Here is a 22,554-nt window from a genome sequence, read left to right on the forward strand (position 1 = left end):
TGCTGTGCTTCCCAGGTGACCCTGTTGAACTTCATGATCACCCCTGAGGGCATGCAGGACCAGCTCCTCGGTATTGTGGTGGCACGGGAGAGACCCGACCTGGAGGAGGAGAAGCAGGCGCTCATTTTACAGGGCGCAGAGAATAAGAGGTTCATTAGGATAATCGTGCATGTTAAATGTTAATGAACATATTCAATCCAGCACTCCCCAGAGAAGTCATACGATGAATGCATATACATTAAGAGCATATGAGGACTTCAGCTCCCAGAACTCAACTCCTCCACACCTGATTCGGGAACTAAACACTGCTTTCCCTTTGACTTGCCTGTTTTCTCTACATTTATTGTATGACTTCTAATGGACTGAAAAAAGTATTGGTAATTTATATTAGGTCAATGTCAAAGTGCACGTAGCAATGTCTAAGAGAAATTGGGAAAGTTCTACATTGTATTTTATGCATCTATTATTTTTTGACCCCTTCATAAAATAAGGCAGTTAAAGGAGATTGAGGACAAGATCCTGGAGGTGCTGTCGTCATCAGAGGGCAACATCCTAGAGGATGAGACAGCCATCAAGATCCTGTCGTCCTCCAAGGTCCTGGCCAACGAGATCACGGAGAAGCAGACTGTGGCCGAGGTGACGGAGAAGAAGATTGATGCCACGCGCCTGGGTTACCGGCCCATCGCTATCCACTCCTCCATCCTGTTCTTCTCCATCGCAGACTTGGCCAACATCGAGCCCATGTACCAGTACTCCCTCACCTGGTTCATCAACCTCTTTACCATGTCCATCGAGAACTCGGAGAAGTGTGACAACCTCGACACCAGGTGAGCACCTCCCAGTAATGTGCAGCGCACTGTAGCAGCTTGTGGTATAACCACTGATTTTTAACCTCTCTAGAGGTTAACCCCCCCATTCCCTTTTTATTGTCTAATTCATTGTCTAGTTTGGTTTTGATTGAGCAATTTATTTTATAGTCTAACAAAAAAAAAAAAAAACAATTAACAATTGAGATCAATAAATATAAGTGCAGTTTACCATTTTGAAAGACATAATTGCACCTGAGTTATGTATTGCCTCTTTGCCTGAGGGGGGATCTGTGAAAAAAGAAGAAAAAAAATCAATCATTTTAGGGAAAAAAAAATAAAGCAACACAAAGCCTCTATAGTCCCCTATACTATCCAAGTTTCCATGGTTCTGGCAAGCACTGATCATGAAATGTTGCTCATGTTTTATGGGTAACTGACCATAGGGCTCTAGTAGGACTAAGTGGTTGGTAATCAAATTATTTTAAGTGTGTATACTGTAGGGAGAGATACAAACACACTGCACATTTATACTATTTACTGATGCACTTTTAAGACTGGGCATTATAACAGATGTAGTTTTCATACAGTGTCTGAAAATAGATTGCAGCTCTTTAGTATGGTAGCAGACTCCCCAGGAGTCCAAGAGACAAGATGCAATTAAATTGTTTGGCTTTGTTTGTATAACCTGCATCATTCAATGCCAATGGTTAGAAAACAGGTGTGCTGATTGTCTTAAATCCAGTCCATAATCCATGATGACCCGCAGCAGTACCTCTAAGTGCCATAAGGAGAACAAAAAATAATTTCCTCTGTGTCTGATATTGATTAACTCATGGTGTCTCGCTCTCCTGTGCAGACTTCAGATCTTGCGAGATCACTTCACCTACTCTCTGTACGTCAACGTGTGCCGCTCGCTGTTTGAGAAGGACAAGCTGCTCTTCTCTTTCTGTCTCAACGTCAACCTGCTGAAGCATGAGAAGATGGTTAGTGAGCCCGCTTTCTCACTTTAACAATTGAGGATCAGTAAAAGATATGTGGAATTATTCACTAGGGGCACAGTTCAATTGTTTGGGGAGTGTAGAGTATCTTTGAGAGGCCTATGCAATAAGCATTGGTAAAGTAGTATTTGACCAAAGGTCTTAGATCAAGCTTGCCGCAAGTATTCTAAATTTGATACAGTCATTTTTATGACTATTGAAAATACCAGCATCCATGTAAGCGGATTCAGAGACTGAGGAGTTTATTGATTGACTACAGCTCTAAGGTGGCTTTCTTTTGTCCCTCCCCAAGATTGATGACAGTGAATGGAAGTTCTTGCTGACAGGAGGGGTGGGGCTGGATAATCCCCACCCTAATCCCTGCACCTGGCTGCCAACAAATTCCTGGGACGAGATCTGCAGGGTGGACAGTCTGGTGGCCTTCAAATACATCCGCAGGGACTTTGAACGTCTGAAGGAGGGCTGGAAGCAGGTCTATGACAGCATGGTGAGTTCAGGAACATAGGTTGTAGATAGAGGAGCTATAAACTGTAACTATTTAAATTTGAAAAGGAAAAATTGTATTTAAGGTCACACAAACAAGGAGAACAAGTATTTAGTTGTGGCTGTCTGGTAGGACTCAAATGATTCATACATTAACCAGGTTAGTTGCAGTGACATAAATTGATTTCTGGTATAGATTAATTATATTGCTTAATCGAGTAGGTCGATAAATTCCAGAATCTGAACAAAAAAAAGCGCCACTATTAGCCATGAATTACCATAATAAGTGATAGATTCAGTGCATTAGGATCACTTCATTAAAGGAAACTAAACTTGAGTGATATAAAGCATAATCAAATAAGCATTTCCCTGTGATACATTCCTTTTTTTATTGTGTTTTAATGGCTTGTCAGTAAAACTACAGAGGGATTAATATGTAGTTAAAAGATATACCCCCATCAATTACCCACCATGGAGATTACCTAAGGTTAGCAATGAGGAGGAAACACAGCTTACTGTAAGAAAGCAAGCAAGCAAGCAAGCAAGGTGACACTGTGCTGCGGGCTGACCGGCTATGTCTTACTGTTACAGGAGCCACATCACGTGCCGTTCCCTGAGGAGTGGCAGGATAAGCTGGGCGAGTTCCAGAGGATGCTGATGATCCGCTGCCTGCGGCCGGACAAGGTAGGGCTGCCCGTCACTCATTCTTCAACAACCCATGGCCCAGGAGCAGAGGCTGAGCGTAGCAGCTGGTATTAGAGTGGCACAGACAAGAGCCTGCCAGGAGCAGGGAGACTCAGCCCGTTGTGCAGTCAAGTGTGACATGCAAAAAAAGATGAAACTTCTTATTGTGTATTCAACTTTCTTTCCTGACAGTGCAGCAAACCTCATAAGGGGGTTGAGTGTGGGTCAGGGTTATTCTGGCCTTGATCAAATATATCTGTTTCCTTTGTCCGAGTAGGATCTATTGGAGACGATGGAAAGAAAGACTTTAAAGTAATGCTGTCAAATCTATATGGATTTCAGTGGGATTGCCATTAATCGTAGGAAGATAGTGTGGCTTTCATTTTACAGTTGCCAGCAAAATTTGAAAATGTGCTTAGAATCTATAAGCAATTCAACTGTTATGCCTGTGATATCCATATATTATAAATCATTACCATAGCACTGCTGCTAAATTTGCCTGAAAGTGGAGGCAGTGCTGGATAATTCAGAATTAGACCTCTGTCAGTGTAACTGTCAGAGCTGAGCGATCGCCGTCGTTGATGTTTTTAACCTTGTAACATATAGTGCCACCACACGGTGATCGTTTTCGGTATCTTTAACAGCTTGTTCAGTAACAACAACGCACGTCTGGATAACTACAAGTTTATCAATATGATTGTGCCTGTGCGCCTCATTCAGCCTTCACCTCTGTACACCAGAAGCAGTGTTAGTAAACATATGTACACAATTGCCTGTGATAAATGCATTGATTTGGTTATCAAACAAACAAAAAAAGCCTGGCATGTTTTTTGCCCCACACCAGGTGTAAAACAAAAAAATTGTCAGACAGCATAGAAAATCTGTGCTTTTCCTGCGTTATTACGCTGCAAATGGATTCCTATGATCTCTGGTGATCACACAGTACAGCCAACAGCAGACTGTTCTCAGAGGACAACAAACACCTTTACCCCCTGTAACTCTCAGCATCACCACTCGAAACTAAATCAGAACTGGAGTATCTCTACAGTGTTCTTTTATTCTTTCTTTGAAGCTATAAGCCAGTAAGCTGTGTTTTCTCCTCACTGTTCTTGTGAATCTTAGGTGATCCCCATGGTGCAGGAGTTTGTGGTTCACAGCCTGGGGCGCAAGTTCATCGAGGCTCCCCCCTTTGACCTGGGCAAGGCGTTTGGAGACAGTCACTGCTGCGCCCCCCTCATCTTCATCCTCTCCCCTGGCTCTGACCCCATGGCTGCGCTACTGCGCTTCGCTGACGACCAGGTGAGACTGGCATTCATTTTCCCCCTTTCCTTCTCCTTCCTCTCCCATGCGGTTGTTTTTATTTCTGCTCATTGTGTTTTCCTTGTGTTGCCTCTCCCTGCAGGGTTTCGGAGGTGCCAAATTGAGCTCTCTGTCTCTGGGTCAGGGTCAGGGCCCCATCGCCATGCAAATGATTGAGAAGGCTGTCAAGGAGGGCACCTGGGTGGTGCTGCAGAACTGCCACCTCGCCACCTCCTGGATGCCCATGCTGGAGAAAGTCTGCGAGGTAAACTACTCTTAGTAAAACTAAAGAAACTCTAGACAAACTTTAAGTGTCAAGTGCAAAAGCAGAACAGAATAAATTGTTACAGCTTACCCAAACAACAATACATTACTTGCATTCAGTATAATTCTTCTCAACCTGCTAGACAATACACACATAAATCCTGCATAAAGACATGTGGAGCTTGGAATATAAAACACAGATGTGACACAACCAGACTCCTTGTCCTTTCCACTGTTGATTCCCAGGAGCTGAACCCTGACACTACTCACCCCGACTTCCGGCTTTGGCTGACCAGCTACCCCTCTGCCACCTTCCCCGTCTCAGTGCTGCAGAACGGTGTCAAGATGACCAACGAGGCACCCAAGGGCCTACGCGCCAACATCGGACGCTCTTACCTCATGGACCCCATCTCAGACCCCGAGTTCTTCAACAGCTGCAACAAGCCGGTCAGCACACAATCAGAGTCTGTCCGTCCTTTATCTGTTACAGTGTATCCCCTTGATAGTTATGTTCTAATGTATCAATCTAACATTTTGTTTATCTCTCTTGGCTAGACTGTGTATATACATGTGTATGTATGGAAATCCAATTGGCATCCGTTCACCATTCTTTGTCTCTTTGCTTGCCCCAGGGTGCGTTTAAGAAGCTGTTGTATGGGCTGTGTTTCTTCCATGCCCTGGTCCAGGAAAGACGGAAGTTTGGTCCTCTGGGTTGGAACATCCCATATGAGTTCAATGAGACAGACCTGCGAATCTCTGTCCAGCAGCTCAACATGTTCCTCAACCAGTACCAGGTAAGGGGTACCAGGTAAAGGGGATCAGATAAACCAATACTATCAATTAATCAGAACCAGTACCACAAACCTAACCCTAACCCTGATCTCTGCACATTAGGGTTAGGGTTTGGGTTAGTTTGCAGTCTGCTCTAAATTGTATAATAATGTTGGACACAAAGGATCAAAGATGTGTCTATATGTATGTTAGCTTTTGTGTAATTGCACATTATACATCCATGTGGCAGACGAAAACCAAATTCAGATATGTTTGACCTCGGTCTGCTGCAGATGGAATCCAACAGGAATGATTTCAAAACGCTTTTGTGGAAGTACTGTGTTCACTTCCTTGGCATGTTTTTTATCTTGCATGCTTCTATCAAATTAGAATTGTATTCTAGTGAACCACAGCTTTTTTTTTTTGTTTATCTCTGTAGGAGGTCCCATTCGATGCTATCCGCTACATGACGGGCGAGTGTAACTACGGGGGCCGTGTGACTGACGACTGGGACCGGCGCAGTCTGCGTGCCATCCTCTCCAAATTCTACAACAGCCAGATCACAGACAATCCCGACTACAAGTTCGACTCCAGCGGCCTCTACTACTGTCCTCCCGAGGGGGATGTAAGTATTGATCACTATGTGCTCAAACCTTGTTACCTTATTAAGGACTTTCTTTTATTTATTTGTTTATTTATTCTTTTTTCTTTATCATCAAATTCAGAGTTAATATTGTTTTAGTTTTTTTTTACAATTACAATTCAATCCAGTCCGTATCAGGACATGTCAGTCATCTTTCCAAAGTCTTGATAGTCCGGTTGTCTTGAGGTGTATTTATGATGCCTAGTCAGAGCGAGAACTCTAATTACAATTACTGCAAATCAGAGATGCATTTTTTTTTTTAATGAGACTAATGAAATACTTGCACTGACAGCTTCAATTCACTACATTTATTTTAATACAAATAATTCAAACAAAAAAACTATTAGTGCCATATAATTCCTTTATATATTGAATTTGGTTTTGTTTGGGTTTTATGCACACTGCATTGATTTATTTTTCTCTTTTTATTAATTTCACCAATTGTGTTGCAGTACAACAGTTACATCGAGTACACCAAGACACTGCCCCTGAACCCAACCCCAGAGATCTTCGGAATGAACGCCAATGCTGACATCACCAAGGACCAGACAGAGACCAAGCTCCTCTTCGACAGCATCCTGCTGACCCAGGTACCGTGCAGATAGGGGGCACTGCTCTGCACTGGGGGGCTTATGCGGCTGCAGCCAATGTAAAGGTTTCTGCAGCTGTTTGTTTGGGTAATGCCCTGGTTGAAGACATGATAAGAACTTACCCACTGACTGTGTTTGATTCAGAGATCACAGTCAAAGACAAACAGTATTTTTGATACATGAGAACACACAATATTGAATAATAAGTACTGTTCTGTGCTCTGTGATTGCGGCATCATCTCAGAATAGGTAAACTACGGTGTCGCATAGAATGTGAAGTGTTTGATATAGCCAGGCAGATAGATAGATAGATATTAGGTTTGTCAGTTTTTGGGGAGATACCATAATTAATTTACTGTGGCACCATTTTAATACACTTGAGTGCATGCCAAGATTGAGTGTAGTCATTGTTTGCACATTTAAAATTAGTCACAGAACCGCCTTTTGTAACAAAGCACTGAAACTGAAGGACTTGTGAATGGGAAGTTTATTTTTTTACCAAGACTGACTGAGATTCATTTTTTTGATTGCTCAAGTTAAGTTCCTCAGAGTAAAATGGATATAATAAGAGAGCACACGAATGACAGTATTTTCCAAAGGTTTCGCCAGGCTGAATGTTTGGTACAGGACCTTGCTGTTACTTAGCTGTTGTTCTAAGCTAGGTTAAAACCCTTTAATTTTCAGCTGCCTTGCCATTAGGCAACTGCTTGCTTGCAGACATGTCTAATTGTATTAAAAGAGAATCTGGGGTGTTGTTAATATGTCATGTTAAACCATCACGTCATGTTTATTTTTGCTTCTTTCCCATTTGACAGAGTGACAGCACTGTAAGTAAATGATCCAATTTGCCTCAGCAGTGTTCTGCTTCCTCTATCACCCACTGTTTCTCTTTCCATCTGTCTGTCTTGCAGGGTGATTTAACAGTAAGTACAGCGTAGTGCAGCAATAGAACCAGGCACCCTCCTCATGCTATACAGTATCTTCCTACGAGCTGTTTAGGGTGTGGTAGGTACAGTAGGAGGACCCAGTGAAGCAATAGTAAGTAAGAGAGATGAGTTTTAGAAATAGCAGTAAGTAGAAGAACAAAATCCTAAGTTAGGCAGTGAATTCATTCAAAAGTATGTCATGCATGGGGGACAGGAGTTCACTGCACTTAGTTCTGTAGTTCTCAGTAGATCATATTTAAAGAAGAGAGCACACAATAATGTCTAGATTCACAATACTTGCACTTAATTAGTTATCACACAAGAGTTATAATTACTGGCAACAGTAATTAGAAAGAGTTATTCACTGCAGTTCTATTGGCAAGGAAACACAATTGCATGTTTAGAACAGTCATGCAGAGGCAGATAAGTGGTTTTTAAATAGCATGTGTAGTCAACCATTAAAACGTTTCTTTAAAGTTTTTATTTCGGCAATTTGCTGCATCAGCTAAACTATGCCTTTTGGAAGTGTTAAAGATTTCGACGTTTTAGCCAGCACTGAAGAGAGCAGATTATCATGTACTTCTCTAAAACTGCTCCAGTGTTACAGTTCCTGAATATATATATATAATTTGAATTACAAATAATTCAGTTTAATTCATAGTAAAACACACCAGAGACCAAATAGACAGTAGTCTGAGCAAAGGGAGAGTAAACAGTGAGGGAAATCCTGAGTGAGGGAGGTTAGATCTAGTTCAGTGGGCACAGCAATGGCAGGCTTCCCTCATAACTGGTCTAACTCCAGGGCTGTTTCCTGTGTCCTCTCTGTTCTTCTTAGTTGATGCTGTAGATTCTAGAGTCACTGTTGTTGGTTAGTGGTGTTGGTAGACAGGGATACACCTGACTTCACTGCACAGCATTTCAGTTTAAACAGACTGCTGTAGTGTAAACTTGCATTAATGTTTCAGCTATGTTGTGTACGGTGGGCAATACAATAAAAAGGTAATTTAGCAAATTTCTACCTTAAAGCATCTTATTAAATGACATTAACAGACTGTTTAAACTGAAACATCAGTGCTGTGCAGCGCAGTAGGTACTGGAAAAAAGAAACATTGGAATAGAATAGAAATGGGCTTTTTCAGATACCTGTAGTTTGTAGCAACATTAACTTGTTTTACTAACATTATTCTTGTATTATTATCAATGGTGTTCCTCATGTTGCTCACCTGATGGGAAGGTGTCATACAACCCTGGTTTGAAACAAGTTTGTTCATTATAACAAATCTGTTGGTTCATTATAAAGTATGGGCTGGATTTTCTGTTGAACGGAGTAGGATCTAAAAAGTGTTGCATGCAGTCCCATTCATATATGACTACATGAAGGCGGTGTAAATAACCGGGACCAACAACAAGTGTTCGAACCCTTTTCCTACATTCCGAGTTACAGGAACAGTAGTTGATATACATGAAGCTGATGCAGGCTTTTCCCTGACCCTCAGTCGCGTTCCTCTGGGGGAGACGCCAAGTCCTCGGATGACATGGTGTTCGAAGTGGCGGCTGACATCCTGAGCAAGCTGCCAGCTAACTTTGATGTGGAGGCTTCCATGCGCAAATACCCGACCACCTACACCCAGAGCATGAACACTGTGCTTGTGCAGGAGATGGGCCGCTTCAACAAGCTGCTGCAAACTATCCGGGACTCCTGCATCAACATACAGAAAGCCATCAAGGTCAGTCTATACACTCAGATACGTCATGTACCTCTCTTGCACAGCGGCAACACTTGGATTCAGCTCATCAGAGACTTCACATCGAGCTGGCACAGAGATTGGGTAATGGTAGTAAAGAACAGCAAACGTCACAGAGGGCTTTACATTTCTGTAAAGTTTTCAGATCATGTATTGAGACAAATATAGTTAAACTGCAGTCTAAATGCAGTTAAAGTACTGTAATAATGTCCCCTGCCCCCCTCCCCTCCCATAAAACAGTCCCAAACCAGTGCCAGAACTGAAGGACCTAGTCCTACAGACCCACTAGAGAAAAAGAGTTGTTATTTTTCTTATTAAGAATCCCCAGTGCCCTGCTGTCATAGAATGCTCTCTGTTTTCTCAATAAAAACAAAAAGGTTTTAATTTTGTATGGATAAGCCTGCAGGTGATTATCTGACAGCTCCCCTCGGGCATTTAGGAACTCACAGCCATTTATAAAATCACATCCTCTACCCAGTTTAATTAAGCCATGCTGGGCAGATAAAATTATAAACAATTATTTTTATGTCACCTGTCTTTTTGGGAGGTTTTCTATATTGAGAAAGCAGCTGCCAGAAAGAAAAAAAAGCCACTGTACTGTTTCACTATTACTAGAAGTGGTAAAATGTTTATTTTTATGCAGTACTCAAAGCTTGAAATACCGTAAAACAAACAAAGAACATGTTAGTCAATAAAAATCTTACATTACACTACACCTTTGGTTTGCACCTGTTGGTCTCAGCCTACCTCAAATAATCCTACGGCCCCCCAAAAGGTCATACAGTTAGACTTCAGCCTTCCATCACATCTGCACAGCACACTAAAGCACTGTTTTTTATATTGTAGTTTTACACTGGAAAGCGTTTCAAAGTTATAAATGAAATCCCCCCAGTATTTGTAGACCTGTTTAACTCTGTGGCTCCTGCAGGGTCTGGTAGTGATGTCTGCAGAGCTGGAGGAGGTGGTGAACAGCATCTTGAAGGGGCGCATCCCGGGAATGTGGATGAAGAAGTCCTATCCCAGCCTCAAACCGCTGGGCAGCTATGTTAATGACTTCCTGGCCAGACTCAAGTTTCTGCAGGTGAGTCACCTGAGAGATGTACCCCAGGCTGGAAATCGTGTACCTTCGCTTTTGTGATTTGTAATACGTTAATAAGTTGTGTACGGTGTCTGATATTAAAATGGACATCATGTTTAACAGTTTGAGCAGCTAGAACTAGCCCAAAATGAACAAGATACATTTTTAAAGATTAACATGACATATTAACTTATTATATTGAGTTATGGTGGAGAGCTCTGTAACTCATTAGGAATGAAATCACAATCAAACACTTTCTTCCTTACAAGTTCATGCATTTTTCTTACAAATAAACATACTTTTTTAATTGCCATGCTGCAGACACGACAGGAGAGTACAATCGAGCAGCTGTGATATTCAACATTATAAAAAAAAAAAAAAAAAGGGGGGGGGGGGTTGATCAATTACCAAATTATCAAAACACTTTGTTAAAAAAATATATATTCTAAAGGGAAGAAGCTGGTATCCAGCATCACTGCATGTTATTCATTGTCTGGATCCAGAGTTTAAGATACATTTCTAATAATTAGATATGGCAGTGTAGGACTCACCTTGTTTTTACGGTTTTTTTTAATTAAAATGTAGTATAATAAAACACCATTGTGTCACAGGTGTACAGTCAGAGTGGTAGGCTAATTTTAAAATGGTTGTGTCTACAGAAAGGGGTTGACTGTGGTTCACTCAAGCACTCTTTTTTGTCCATTGTGTTCTTTTAATTACTTCCTTTTTTCCCTGAAGACCTAGGAAGGATACGGTTTGAAGCTTTTGTTGTGAATAGCATACAGGTACAATGTAAGCAGATCAGGGATGTAAAGGGTAATTTTTTAAATATATAAATTGAATGCCATTGTTGGTGATACTTTCTTAATAGGATCAGCTAAAATATGTATAAAACATATATTTTTACACAAGCTTTCGGGACCACAGAGTCTCATCTTGGGATGAAAAGTTGAAATTGAAGACAAAAAAAAAAAGACACTAAAAACAACTCACAGAGGTAAAATACCAGTATCTTGAAAGATAACATTATGTTGCTATAGTATCTTTCAGTGTATAATAAAAACTTGTAAAAGTTTACAGTGGTGTTGCTGTGAGCAAATATTTACAGAATGCAGTGACTGCAGGATGTGCAGAATCTAAGAGAGAACAAATTTGTTTATTCATTGGTGTAAAAATGCAGTTGTAGTCTACACTGTCCTACTGACTGCACTTTCATGGCATTTGACTATAGTACGGGTTGGCTGAGAACTACATTTCACATGTCCATCTGGATTGAGGCCAGTCTCTGCAAGAGGGAAAGTCAATCAGCTGCCACGTCTATCCAGTTACTGATCACAACATGGATCATAATGAGTAGGATCCATTCAATAGAGACCCGTTTGAACATCCAAATCTGCACAGCAGTTATTTTCAAAAGATCTGTGTTTTTGTTTGTATCTTTGTGAAAAAGTGCCCGCCCCTGTGTGTATTTTCTGTATATGTTGCGTGTGGTGTGTTAAATGTTGGTGTATAGTCATTGGTACACAGGATATAAACGGGTCTGTGTAACACAAGTGTTTAAAATGTATATTTGTATTTAGGCACGAGGATTGCACAGCACTTTACGTGCAAGTAAAAAGTAATAATATGTGAGCATGGGGAATTGCACTTTATTAATTCACGTGCAGTTGTACCAAGACTCCAATTGAATGATTGATTAGCAATCAAGTCTTGGTATAGCTGCATAAAAGCAGCATGTTTTCACCCACTTGGGGTTGTGTGTTCGGTGAGTGGAGAACGGGATTGGAGACGGAGGTAATAAATAATAATAATAATAGTAGTAGTAAAATATCTGCTCACCATGTTTTGTTTAGTCCGTTTTGTTTGTCTATTTATTTGGGCGAATGTGCCGTGTCCTGTGTTTTTTGTTTGTTACAACCTTTTTATTTTCTGTTCTGTTTTTATTAAATGCTGAGCGAAAGCATTCGCTCAGCTCCACCAAACTCCACCTCTCTGTTGTTTATTTTCTGTTTCTGGTCTGACGTCATCCACTCCAGCCGTCTTTGTGACAATCCTCCATCTTCCTCGTCACACAATCCAAAAAAGCTTTTTATAATAGATTTGCAGGGCAAGGCTGCCTTTCTCCTGCACCTGCAAGGAGTGCCTGCCTGTCTGCTGTTCCTCTCTGAAGCTTGCAGAACACATGGGCAGAGTGCCCGTGGCGAAGCAGCATCTGGGTCCGATCTGCAATAGGCAGACATACATCCAGTGTAAAGCGCTCGACTGAGTTTGAAAGCATAACCCTCTATTGCATGAATTTATTTGGGGGTAATAAACATTTTTATTAGATGTGCAATATCTGTTTGCCATTTTACACATGATGCAATGTAATAGGTGATCAACAACCTATTTGTTTTTTCTAGAAAACAAATATCCTGATCCGAATTATATACATTTTGAAGAGTGTGAACATTAGCCTTCAAAGACCCCAATCTACTGTATATTACACATTTTTCTCACAATATAGTTTGCGTATTAAAACAAAGACGCATGTTTTTACCCTAGTAATCAAAGCAATAGGGACAACATGTTTGAATATTTGATATGGTTTATTAGATTAATTACACTATGTAACACAATTTTAGTTCCTGGGTAGTAAGTGTTATTTCCTAATTGCTTATGCCTCAAAAGTATAGAAAATGGCTATTATTCCCCACAAACTTTGCTTTTGTGACCAGGACAGGTAATATTTCAAAATATCACTATTTCCAATGAGAAAACGGGCGCTTTTGTGTCTTTTCGTTCACATAAAGTAAAAAAAAAACAACATATGAATCCAAAGTAACATGTATTTATACTAAAGTAATACAAAAATGACTACAAAAGATTTAGAAGTGAGTAGTTTTTCGAGATTTACGATTATACTGTAAATTTACTAATAATTTTAGTAAATTAATAATAATTTGTTACACTGTGTTATATACAATCACTAGCTTTCAATACTTCAAAAGTCTCTTATACCTGAAGATGACTTGAAAGCTAATGAATATTCATCATATACATCATGTGCCCCTGCAGGACTGGTATGATCATGGCACCCCCTCTGTGTTTTGGCTGTCTGGGTTCTTCTTCACACAAGCCTTCTTGACGGGCAGCCAGCAGAACTTCGCTCGCAAGTACACCATCCCTATCGACCTGCTGGGCTTCGACTATGAGGTGCTGGAGGACAAGGAGTACCACCAGGCCCCTGACGACGGTGAGCACAGCACAGCACATTATATTGGAATACTTTTTAACTTTACATTTTTAATGGAATCATTTATTATTTTCATATTTAATAGCCTAACTGTATGACCTTAAGGGGGCTGCATGATTATTTTAATACTTTAAGTAGTACAACGCATGTGATATGCCAAGTACACTGCCTCTTTTCATAACAGATTATTATGTAGTTTGTCATCAAAAGCAGTGTGTTAAAAGAGTCCCTCTGCTTCCTTTTAAAAGTCCTACTAATTACAATATTAAGAGAAATGGGGTGCCAGTGTGTTAATGAGGAAGACAGCATGTTACTTAAATGTTTAACCATCAGCAATTAGCATAGAGGACAACCCCTGTCTCTTCAAACAACCCCAAGAGACGTTGAATCTATTATTCAAGTCGATGTATTGAGAAAGGCATAACACCTCCCTGGGGATCACACATGGAGATGGAGGTGTAACAATAAAATAATAATACAGAAATAAATGACATCATGAATATGAAAATCTCGTCTGAATAAAAATTTGCTTGGCGGCAGTCTTTATATTTCAATGCAAGTTGTTGCTGGTTAACAATCGGGAGTGTGCCTCTTGTTTATGTGTATACTTCGTATGTTGGGTGCCTCTTATTGTATAAGAGACATCATGCAGTTTGGGCGAGAGGACCGCAAAGCGAAGCTGCACACTTTTCCAAGTGTAAACCTGGCATAGTGAAACTTATGTTAGTTGGGGGTCATACAGAGGCACTTAATAGAGTTTTTTTTTTTTTTTTTTTTCTCTGTAGGAGTTTATGTCCGAGGCCTGTTTCTTGACGGGGCTCGTTGGGACAGGAAAAAGAAAGTTCTGGTGGAGTCTCATCCCAAAGTCCTGTACGACACTGTACCTGTGGTCAGTATTTACCTTTCCCTTACCAAGTCCTGTACGACACCGTACCTGTGGTCAGTATTTACCTTTCCCTTACCAAGTCCTGTACGACACCGTACCTGTGGTCAGTATTTACCTTTCCCTTACCAAGTCCTGTACGACACCGTACCTGTGGTCAGTATTTACCTTTCCCTTACCAAGTCCTGTACGACACCATACCTGTGGTCAGTATTTACCTTTCCCTTACCAAGTCCTGTACGACACCGTACCTGTGGTCAGTATTTACCTTTCCCTTACCAAGTCCTGTACGACACCATACCTGTGGTCAGTATTTACCTTTCCCTTACCAAGTCCTGTACGACACCGTACCTGTGGTCAGTATTTACCTTTCCCTTACCAAGTCCTGTACGACACCGTACCTGTGGTCAGTATTTACCTTTCCCTTACCAAGTCCTGTACGACACCGTACCTGTGGTCAGTATTTACCTTTCCCTTACCAAGTCCTGTACGACACCGTACCTGTGGTCAGTATTTACCTTTCCCTTACCAAGTCCTGTACGACACCATACCTGTGGTCAGTATTTACCTTTCCCTTACCAAGTCCTGTACGACACCGTACCTGTGGTCAGTATTTACCTTTCCCTTACCAAGTCCTGTACGACACCGTACCTGTGGTCAGTATTTACCTTTCCCTTACCAAGTCCTGTACGACACCATACCTGTGGTCAGTATTTACCTTTCCCTTACCAAGTCCTGTACGACACCGTACCTGTGGTCAGTATTTACCTTTCCCTAACCAATCGCCTTCTTGCCCTGACATCATGTTTGAGTTTATTGACCCTAACCAACGTCAAACCATTTTTCAATATAGGCCTAGTTATTATCCCTAGAATCTTTCTCAAGCATTTATATCAATTAAAGAGGTTGCAAGAAGGGAATACGGTTGTAAACATCAAACAGACCAAGCTTTGCTTTTTTTTTGTTCTTTTCCCCCAGTTTCAGTGGGCAAACCAAATTAAAACATCCATCTTTACCTGTATTGTTATAGTGATTATGAGCCACACAAGCAATTATTTAGGTCTCATAAATAAAATAAACTATTACAACACATTCTACTGCAAGGTTTATTTGGGAGTGAGATTTTTTATTTTATTTTTTTAAAGTTGAAAGCTGTGCCATTTCATTTTGTATCCAGAGCTAATGTATTATTCAGAAACTTTGCTTTGATGATTCTGACAGGAGCAGACAGGAATTAAAATAATGTTTTTGGTAGAAAAAAGTAACAACAAAGTGAAGGATTCTTTAAAGAGAGATGCTTTTTCTCGAAGGAATCTGTTATCGTATTGCTTGGGTGGTACAGATAATCCGTCCTTATAACCCTTATATCCAGGTATTGCTCATTGCCCTTCAGGAAACTCATGAAAAACATGCAAAGCCAGCAGCTAATGATTTTCCTTTGATCATATCCTTCTTAGGTTTACACTGGTGTGATTAATTTCTTTCTCCCAAGACTGACCTATGAGATCATGTCTTGGTTTGTGTTAACCCTAATGGAAACAGTAATATTTAGCAGCCTGCTTTGTCTGATCAAAATGGAACATCCATACCTTCAAAAACATAGAAATGTATAAGAAAGTCAAAGAGACAAGCGTTTCAGCTAGTGCCTTCATCAGTGTAACAATAACGCTACTAGGACATTGTTCCATTTCACTAAGGTATCTTGTTGTGTCACTTGAGATGCAACTGGCCAGTACGTCTGTTACATTTCCACGTATTACTTGTTACAATCCAATCACATGCTAGGTTAATGTATGTAAAGGGTTGACAAGGTGAACAAATGCCTTTTGCATGCATGGAATCGGAAAGTGTGTTGATACGTTATTATTTGCATTTCAATTACTGGTAGTTATTATAAAGTGCTAGCAGCAAGTATCTGTTAAACAAGGATTGAGAAGATCAGGTGTAGAATTTATTAGACCATCAGAATTCAGCAGGAAATAAACAATCAACTTGTGATGAAATTACCTGTTACCAAATGTTGCTGGAAAGTTGTATATTCAACATTATTATATATATTTTGCAGATGTGGCTGAAGCCTTGTAAAAGACAGGACATTCCCAAGCGCCCAAGCTACTTATCCCCTGTTTACAAGACCAGCGAGAGGAGAGGCACTCTGTCCACCACCGGGCACTCCACCAACTTCGTCATCTCCATGACCATCCCCTCCGACATGCCAGAGGAGCACTGGATCAGCCGTGGAGTGGCTCTCATGTGCCAGCTGAACTCTTAGCAGCCTGACATGAAGCAAACTATGTGCACTTTTATAACTTCGCATGTCATTTAAACTTGGTGCCTAAAATATTTGTTTGTGCATTTGTCACGTCTGAGAATAAAAAAAAAAAAAGAAAAGTTTTAAAAAAAAGTCTACACTGTTTTATGTATCTTTCAAGCCTGTCTATTAGGGTTAACTGATGTTTCATCTTAATGGAGTTTATTTCAAATGTTACTAATCAAGAACGTTTAATAAACTTTAATGTAGCATTTTCCATAATGGTAAACCAAGGCATCATGGGTTGGCGGTTATTTTAGGACTATGAGAAACATTTGGTTCCTTTTTCATTTACATTCAAGGGCTAGCAAGAACACACACTGAGCAGTATGCACTTTTGTTTTTGCTCCATTAGTTTGGTTTAAAATCATAACCCATTACTCCCAGCTATATTACAGTCCTGTCGGGGAACCAAGATGATTGTCTACTTCTATTACTGTTATTATTTTTTAAATAACACTTTAAAATAAGTGTATTGTCTTCATGACTAAATGTTATGGCTTGGTATACATTGGGAATATCTCCGTTGACAACAGAAACAGAGAAAAATTCATAATTCCTCTATCCACTTAACCCTGAAACCCTTTTTTATACCACAACATAGGTTGAGGCCTGAGCAGTGTCACATTGGATTGTGCTTGAGTGGTTTGTATGGATTTTGCCGGTGCTCCCTGTCACTAGGAGCTTCCATCAAGGTGGCCAGGCCCCACCTTGCCCAGGTGCTAAGGGTGAGTAGTGAAATTCACCTGCCTCCAGGGGGAGGTGCAGTAGCACAGATGGTGGGGATGGGAAGGAATGGTGGGGCAAAAAGCATAAGTGCAAACAGAAAAGAAAAAAGGCTGCTTAACTAGGGGTTTAGCTGATTAAAGACTGAACCACACCACACTGTGTTTGCTATAACATGCAGTGTCAGTGAGTGTCATTTTTTTTTGGTAATCAAAAGGATGCTAAAGGAATAGTGACCCTAATTTAAGGAGACAGACATTCAAAGCTTAAATAACCACACAAAGAATTGAGAGATGGGGGAAAAACTGCATTAACGTGGGCAAGTACACAGCTGTATGACATTCCTGTAAAGAAGACGTTGATTTTTATGTAAAAAAATACAAATAAAAAAAAATTAAACTACAGTAATTCCAGGTCAATAATGCAGGACTATTTATTTTTTCCTTAATAAGGAATGCATACATATTAACAATCAGCAAGAATAGCAAAGGCAGTAAATACATATATCCCCAGGTCTGTAAAAATCGAAATTAATTGTTTTGGCTATAGATGAAATTATAGGTCAAACTCATATTTATTTTTTTGGCGTACCATAAATAATCAGTAATTAGTTGTATAAAATCCATGTTCATCAATGTCACACAAGCCCCTGGGTTGAAATCCATTTTAGGTCACAAATGAACCTCGCTTTAGTCCTTAATAAAGAGCAAATTACTGATGTGCACTTTCCCTGCAATTACTTTTCCATATGGCTCTACACAGGTCAAAGCAATTAGTCGACTCATCTCAACTTTTAACAGTTAACAGTTCAGTATTAACCCATCTGGTATTGCATATTTTTATTTATTTTATTCATGTATTTATTCATTTGTTTAAAACCAACAAAACTAAAAGCAACAAGAAGAAGCCTACTCCTACAAGCACATTTTTTTAACCATCATGCCTCATGCATGATGCTATCCAATCAATTACATTACTTAAATGCGATTAAACCCAATAAACAAGAACAATGATGTCACACAGTGACAGGATAAACCGTACAGATGAACAATGACATACTTCGGCAAACGCAGACACTAGCAAGCTGCCTCGAGCCATTATGGACACAACACAAGGGTAGTGGTAGTATCACAGACTGGAATGGAATTACAGGAGGGAACGAGAACTTGCACATCAAGAGATTTCTACTGTGGCCACTGCCTGACACACTACAGCTTCATTGTAAACATGACGTCTGACATTTGGCATCATGGTGATCTATATACATAACAGTGGCATTTTGTAGAACATCAGTATAACGACAATAGGTTGCATAATAAGCTCATTCTATAGTAAGAGACCACCAAAATGTATTTTTCTTGATTCCATTTTTTTCAAAGTGGAAGATGATCATTGAGCAGAATGATAGCATGGAACTGTATTGTAATGTAGTCATCTCCATAACAGTGGTTTTGCTGTGAATTAGAGGCGTACGGATTGGATACGGCAGCACAACTACCAAAAAAAAAAAATTAATTAAAAAAAAAAAAAAGGATTTTAGCATTTTAAAAAGTGCCAAAAAATGTAACTGTCCAATGCTAAGTGCCTGCATTAAAAATAGTTGCTATTACAGGGGAAAAAAAAACAACAAAAAAAACCCACACTCAACTGGAATGACCTACTGTATGCTTTACTTGTCGGCGGTACCTGAACAGTAGCTCTGTGTGCTGTGTTAAAGGGGTTGAAGTCATTTTCACACTCGTTGGAGTGTAAGGCCAAGGCTTCTATGACTCTTAACAGGCAATCACAGGCTGCAAATAAAAGTGATACCTGTGTGTTGAACTGTAAAAATGTTGTGCTCCAAAAATGTTCAAGCTTTGCAGCAAAACTTTGCTAAAAATCAGGCAGTATGCTGTTTCCAGATTTGATGATCTTGTTAGGGGGAAATCGAGCTGCTCAGGGAAGGAAAGGTACCAACATGTGCTAGTAAAACTAGTGCAAGCTGCTGACTGACATAATCAACATTAAAAAAACAACTAGGTTATGGGTGTGAAGTACAAGAGTTATATCAAATAATGTATTATTGTCTATATTTACTTTGTATCACTTTCTATTTCAGGTCATTACTGCCTAGTGACTTTTGAAAACTTAAAAACAAAAAAAGTTTAAAAGCACCCCTGTGGTCTCTCTCTCTCGCGCTCTCTCTCTCTCATTGACTGGCTAGAATTGGATGTCCAGGACTATCTTATCCTCAAAGATGGCGATGAGCAGCATGATGCCGAACCCCACCAGCAGGCCCAGGTTCTGTAGGAGGAAGTAGCCCAGCGGGCACTCCTGGAGCTCCTCACTGTTCCCGTGAAGCATCTCTGGCAGCTGCAAGGGAGGAGACGTGAAAACAACAATCTGGTCACACAAGCATCTTCCTGTTGTCTGGAACTAGAGAGACTTCCGTTGCCTTGTGTGACCACACTGTCAACATCCTGGAAACCCAGTGTTCCCAGATAGGATACAATTCTATTTTGCAGGCAACAAGTGTGCAACTGAAGTCTGTCTTGTGGCTGCCAACAAAAGGTTGTTCGTCTGTGAGCAGGACTTTACAGATCTCAGCAGGCTAGTTCTGCAACTGGTGACAGGAACCTCACTGTCCCCCCTAACTGAAATGCAAACAAGTGGCACTCCAGTCTGTACACCCTATTACCTTTGTGAAGTGACAGACCGTACACCTTTCTTTAAACTCAGCACTTATAATATAATAAAATAATCCATTGAGGTGTAACATCCTTTTTACAAGAGTGTCCCTGGGTAGTGTTTGTGGGGGAGTCTGCAAGTACTCTGATCCTGTCATAACAACTTTTGTAAATGCCAAACCTTTAAAAGTGACTAAAAACACCTTATGACTTTATTAAAAAAAAAAAAAAGACTATATGTGGAAAACGACAGCAAGCAGCATTGGTACTGGTTTTAGTGCTCGTTATTCCCTGCAGAACTCACACAACATTTGTAGATCTCTTCTATTATTCAGGATTTTTATATTTGTTTTTTTTTTGCAGATCTACAGACAAACTGCAGTGTTTTTTCTAAGAACAGTTCATCTTACTAAAGTGCTCCTAAAATATTAAGTTAAATATTACCTTGGCAGTCTGTAAAAGTATTCTTATTAGAGGTCATTTTGTTTGCATATCACTGTTTAAAAAGATGCAGCTTTTCGGCCCTAAGCATTCAGAAATGGAAGCTTTGCAGATTAGCAGGCATGGGAAGCACAGCCAAGTCTGTCTCCGTCTCTGTCTCAGTCTCTCTCTGTTTATGAAAAATACTTCATACAGTAGTAACTAGTTTGAATAATGCTGTTTGATCTAAATTATTAGGTTTTCTTTAGTATTTTAAGTATATGTTTGTGATGTCATTCGGATTTACCACATGCTGTAAGTGAAGGCTTTAAGTTGGTCCTCAGAAGCCCACTGTTTATAGACATGCTTACCATATCCACCAGCGCCACGTAGAGGAACATGCCGGCAGTGACTGCAAAGATCCAAGGAGTCAGGTTATCAGTGTACTGGCCCACAGCCGTGCCGATCACACAAAAAATCTGAATACATTTCATGATATTCATTTATTTATTCCTATGGGTGTTAAGATAGCATCTGAACAATGGAACAGAAAACCAGACAAAGTAATAGTCCTGAGATGCAGTGGTAGACCGTTGGTTTAATATTATTTATGTATTTCTGTTTGTTGGATTTGTGGAATTCACTATTAAATGAGTAACCTATACAAAAGGTATTCTGAGAACAAAAATACACTGAAGGACCATTAAAGATGTAAGCGCACAACAAGGAAAAAGGACACAGCTGAGCAGCAGTTCCCTGGAGCCATTGCATATTAATTGAAAGCAAAATAAATATGCTTCATCTACGGGCATGAATGTTATTTCCACAACACACTTGGCTGTTATTTCAAGTATCTGTAATCCCAGCGAAATAATACCAAGGATCCACTGCATAGCAACTACCCCTCAAAGGAGCCAAACCAACAACGACACCTGAACACACACCAATCCTGGCAGCACTGTACGCGTGAGCCATATGCACCCCTAGCCCCAGCCTTATATGTATAAAGAATAGGAGAATTAATCCATGGCCTGCATTTGAAAAAGTCACATTATCTGTAAGAAATTACTTATTTCAGTGTTTAGAGTATTATAAAAAATTTTTCAAAATGTTGCAGTATCGTTGTGTTATTCAGCAAAGTCAACACATTCCACATACACAAAACAGGTTAAATAAGAAGTTCCCTTTCAGATATGAAATGTAACCATTACTGAATGGGTATTTACCTCCTAAAGACCCAAAAACCTGAATAATATATCAAAGCTACTCAGCCGAGCCTCTGTGACACAGTCATGCTCTCCCCCGAGCGTATAAAGGATGTTATTGGTGATAGTATACCACAATAATAAATATGAAGATAAATGGCACTATATTATTAATTGCTTATCTGATTTTTTAAGTTTCAAGTGATGCTGTATTTGCAGCACCTAATTTAAATTTAACAGTAGACCCTTACCACAGAACCTATTTCTGATTGATATGTAATTCACACCCTGTTGGTCTCCTCTATTATACAACAAGCACAGTATCTGTCTTTACTACTAGCCCATTGGATGCTGGTAAAAACATCCTCTAAATATTTGTATTGTCCTTATTTGTAAAGATATAAAGGTGCATTTAACAAGCAGTATATCGTTTTTTTTTCAAGGAAGCTTCTGCTTTTTGACAAAACATATCAGTGAGCCATATATTTATAATCAAAATGTAAGGTCTGCATCAACCTTTTAGATAGATGCAAAAAAACAAAACAGGCATTTATATCCAATGAAAACTAATATCTCCAACAGTGCATAATAATGAAGAACAAGGAAAAAACACTATTTTTATGTAGTATGGTTGAAGCATAAGTATTTAGAACCATTCATTATTAAATCATTACAACAGCGCCAAATAGATGTAGTATGTTATGTCAGAATGTGTAAAAAAATTCTATCTATATCATTATATATAATAGTAATATTTATTTTACACGTCTATGCCATTATAGACCTACTCACCTACCTGATCTATTGATATTACTACG

The 22,554-nt window shown here is 39.8% G+C and overlaps 1 protein-coding gene across 2 annotated transcripts in view; it reads left to right on the plus strand.

The window, feature by feature from the left end:
* dnah7 (dynein, axonemal, heavy chain 7) overlaps window positions 1-16,773 on the plus strand; it is a 64,244-nt gene extending 47,471 nt beyond the window's left edge. The window contains exons 49-65 of one of the 2 annotated variants that reach the window (XM_041263948.1): window positions 16-149; window positions 492-827; window positions 1,666-1,792; window positions 2,100-2,294; window positions 2,882-2,974; window positions 4,097-4,273; window positions 4,377-4,538; window positions 4,784-4,984; window positions 5,170-5,331; window positions 5,748-5,933; window positions 6,404-6,541; window positions 7,357-7,368; window positions 8,964-9,194; window positions 10,141-10,293; window positions 13,348-13,525; window positions 14,311-14,414; window positions 16,474-16,773. In XM_041263948.1, coding sequence (XP_041119882.1) covers window positions 16-149; window positions 492-827; window positions 1,666-1,792; window positions 2,100-2,294; window positions 2,882-2,974; window positions 4,097-4,273; window positions 4,377-4,538; window positions 4,784-4,984; window positions 5,170-5,331; window positions 5,748-5,933; window positions 6,404-6,541; window positions 7,357-7,368; window positions 8,964-9,194; window positions 10,141-10,293; window positions 13,348-13,525; window positions 14,311-14,414; window positions 16,474-16,680 — 2,796 coding nt within the window. In that variant the 3' untranslated portion in view covers window positions 16,681-16,773. The remainder of the gene's footprint in view (window positions 1-15; window positions 150-491; window positions 828-1,665; window positions 1,793-2,099; window positions 2,295-2,881; window positions 2,975-4,096; window positions 4,274-4,376; window positions 4,539-4,783; window positions 4,985-5,169; window positions 5,332-5,747; window positions 5,934-6,403; window positions 6,542-7,356; window positions 7,369-8,963; window positions 9,195-10,140; window positions 10,294-13,347; window positions 13,526-14,310; window positions 14,415-16,473) is intronic. The other variant, XM_041263949.1, reaches the window with a different exon arrangement.
* Window positions 16,774-22,554: the final 5,781 nt, after the last annotated feature.

Source organism: Polyodon spathula, chromosome 11 (genome assembly GCF_017654505.1).
Source record: "Polyodon spathula isolate WHYD16114869_AA chromosome 11, ASM1765450v1, whole genome shotgun sequence".
NCBI classification, from domain to species: domain Eukaryota; kingdom Metazoa; phylum Chordata; class Actinopteri; order Acipenseriformes; family Polyodontidae; genus Polyodon; species Polyodon spathula.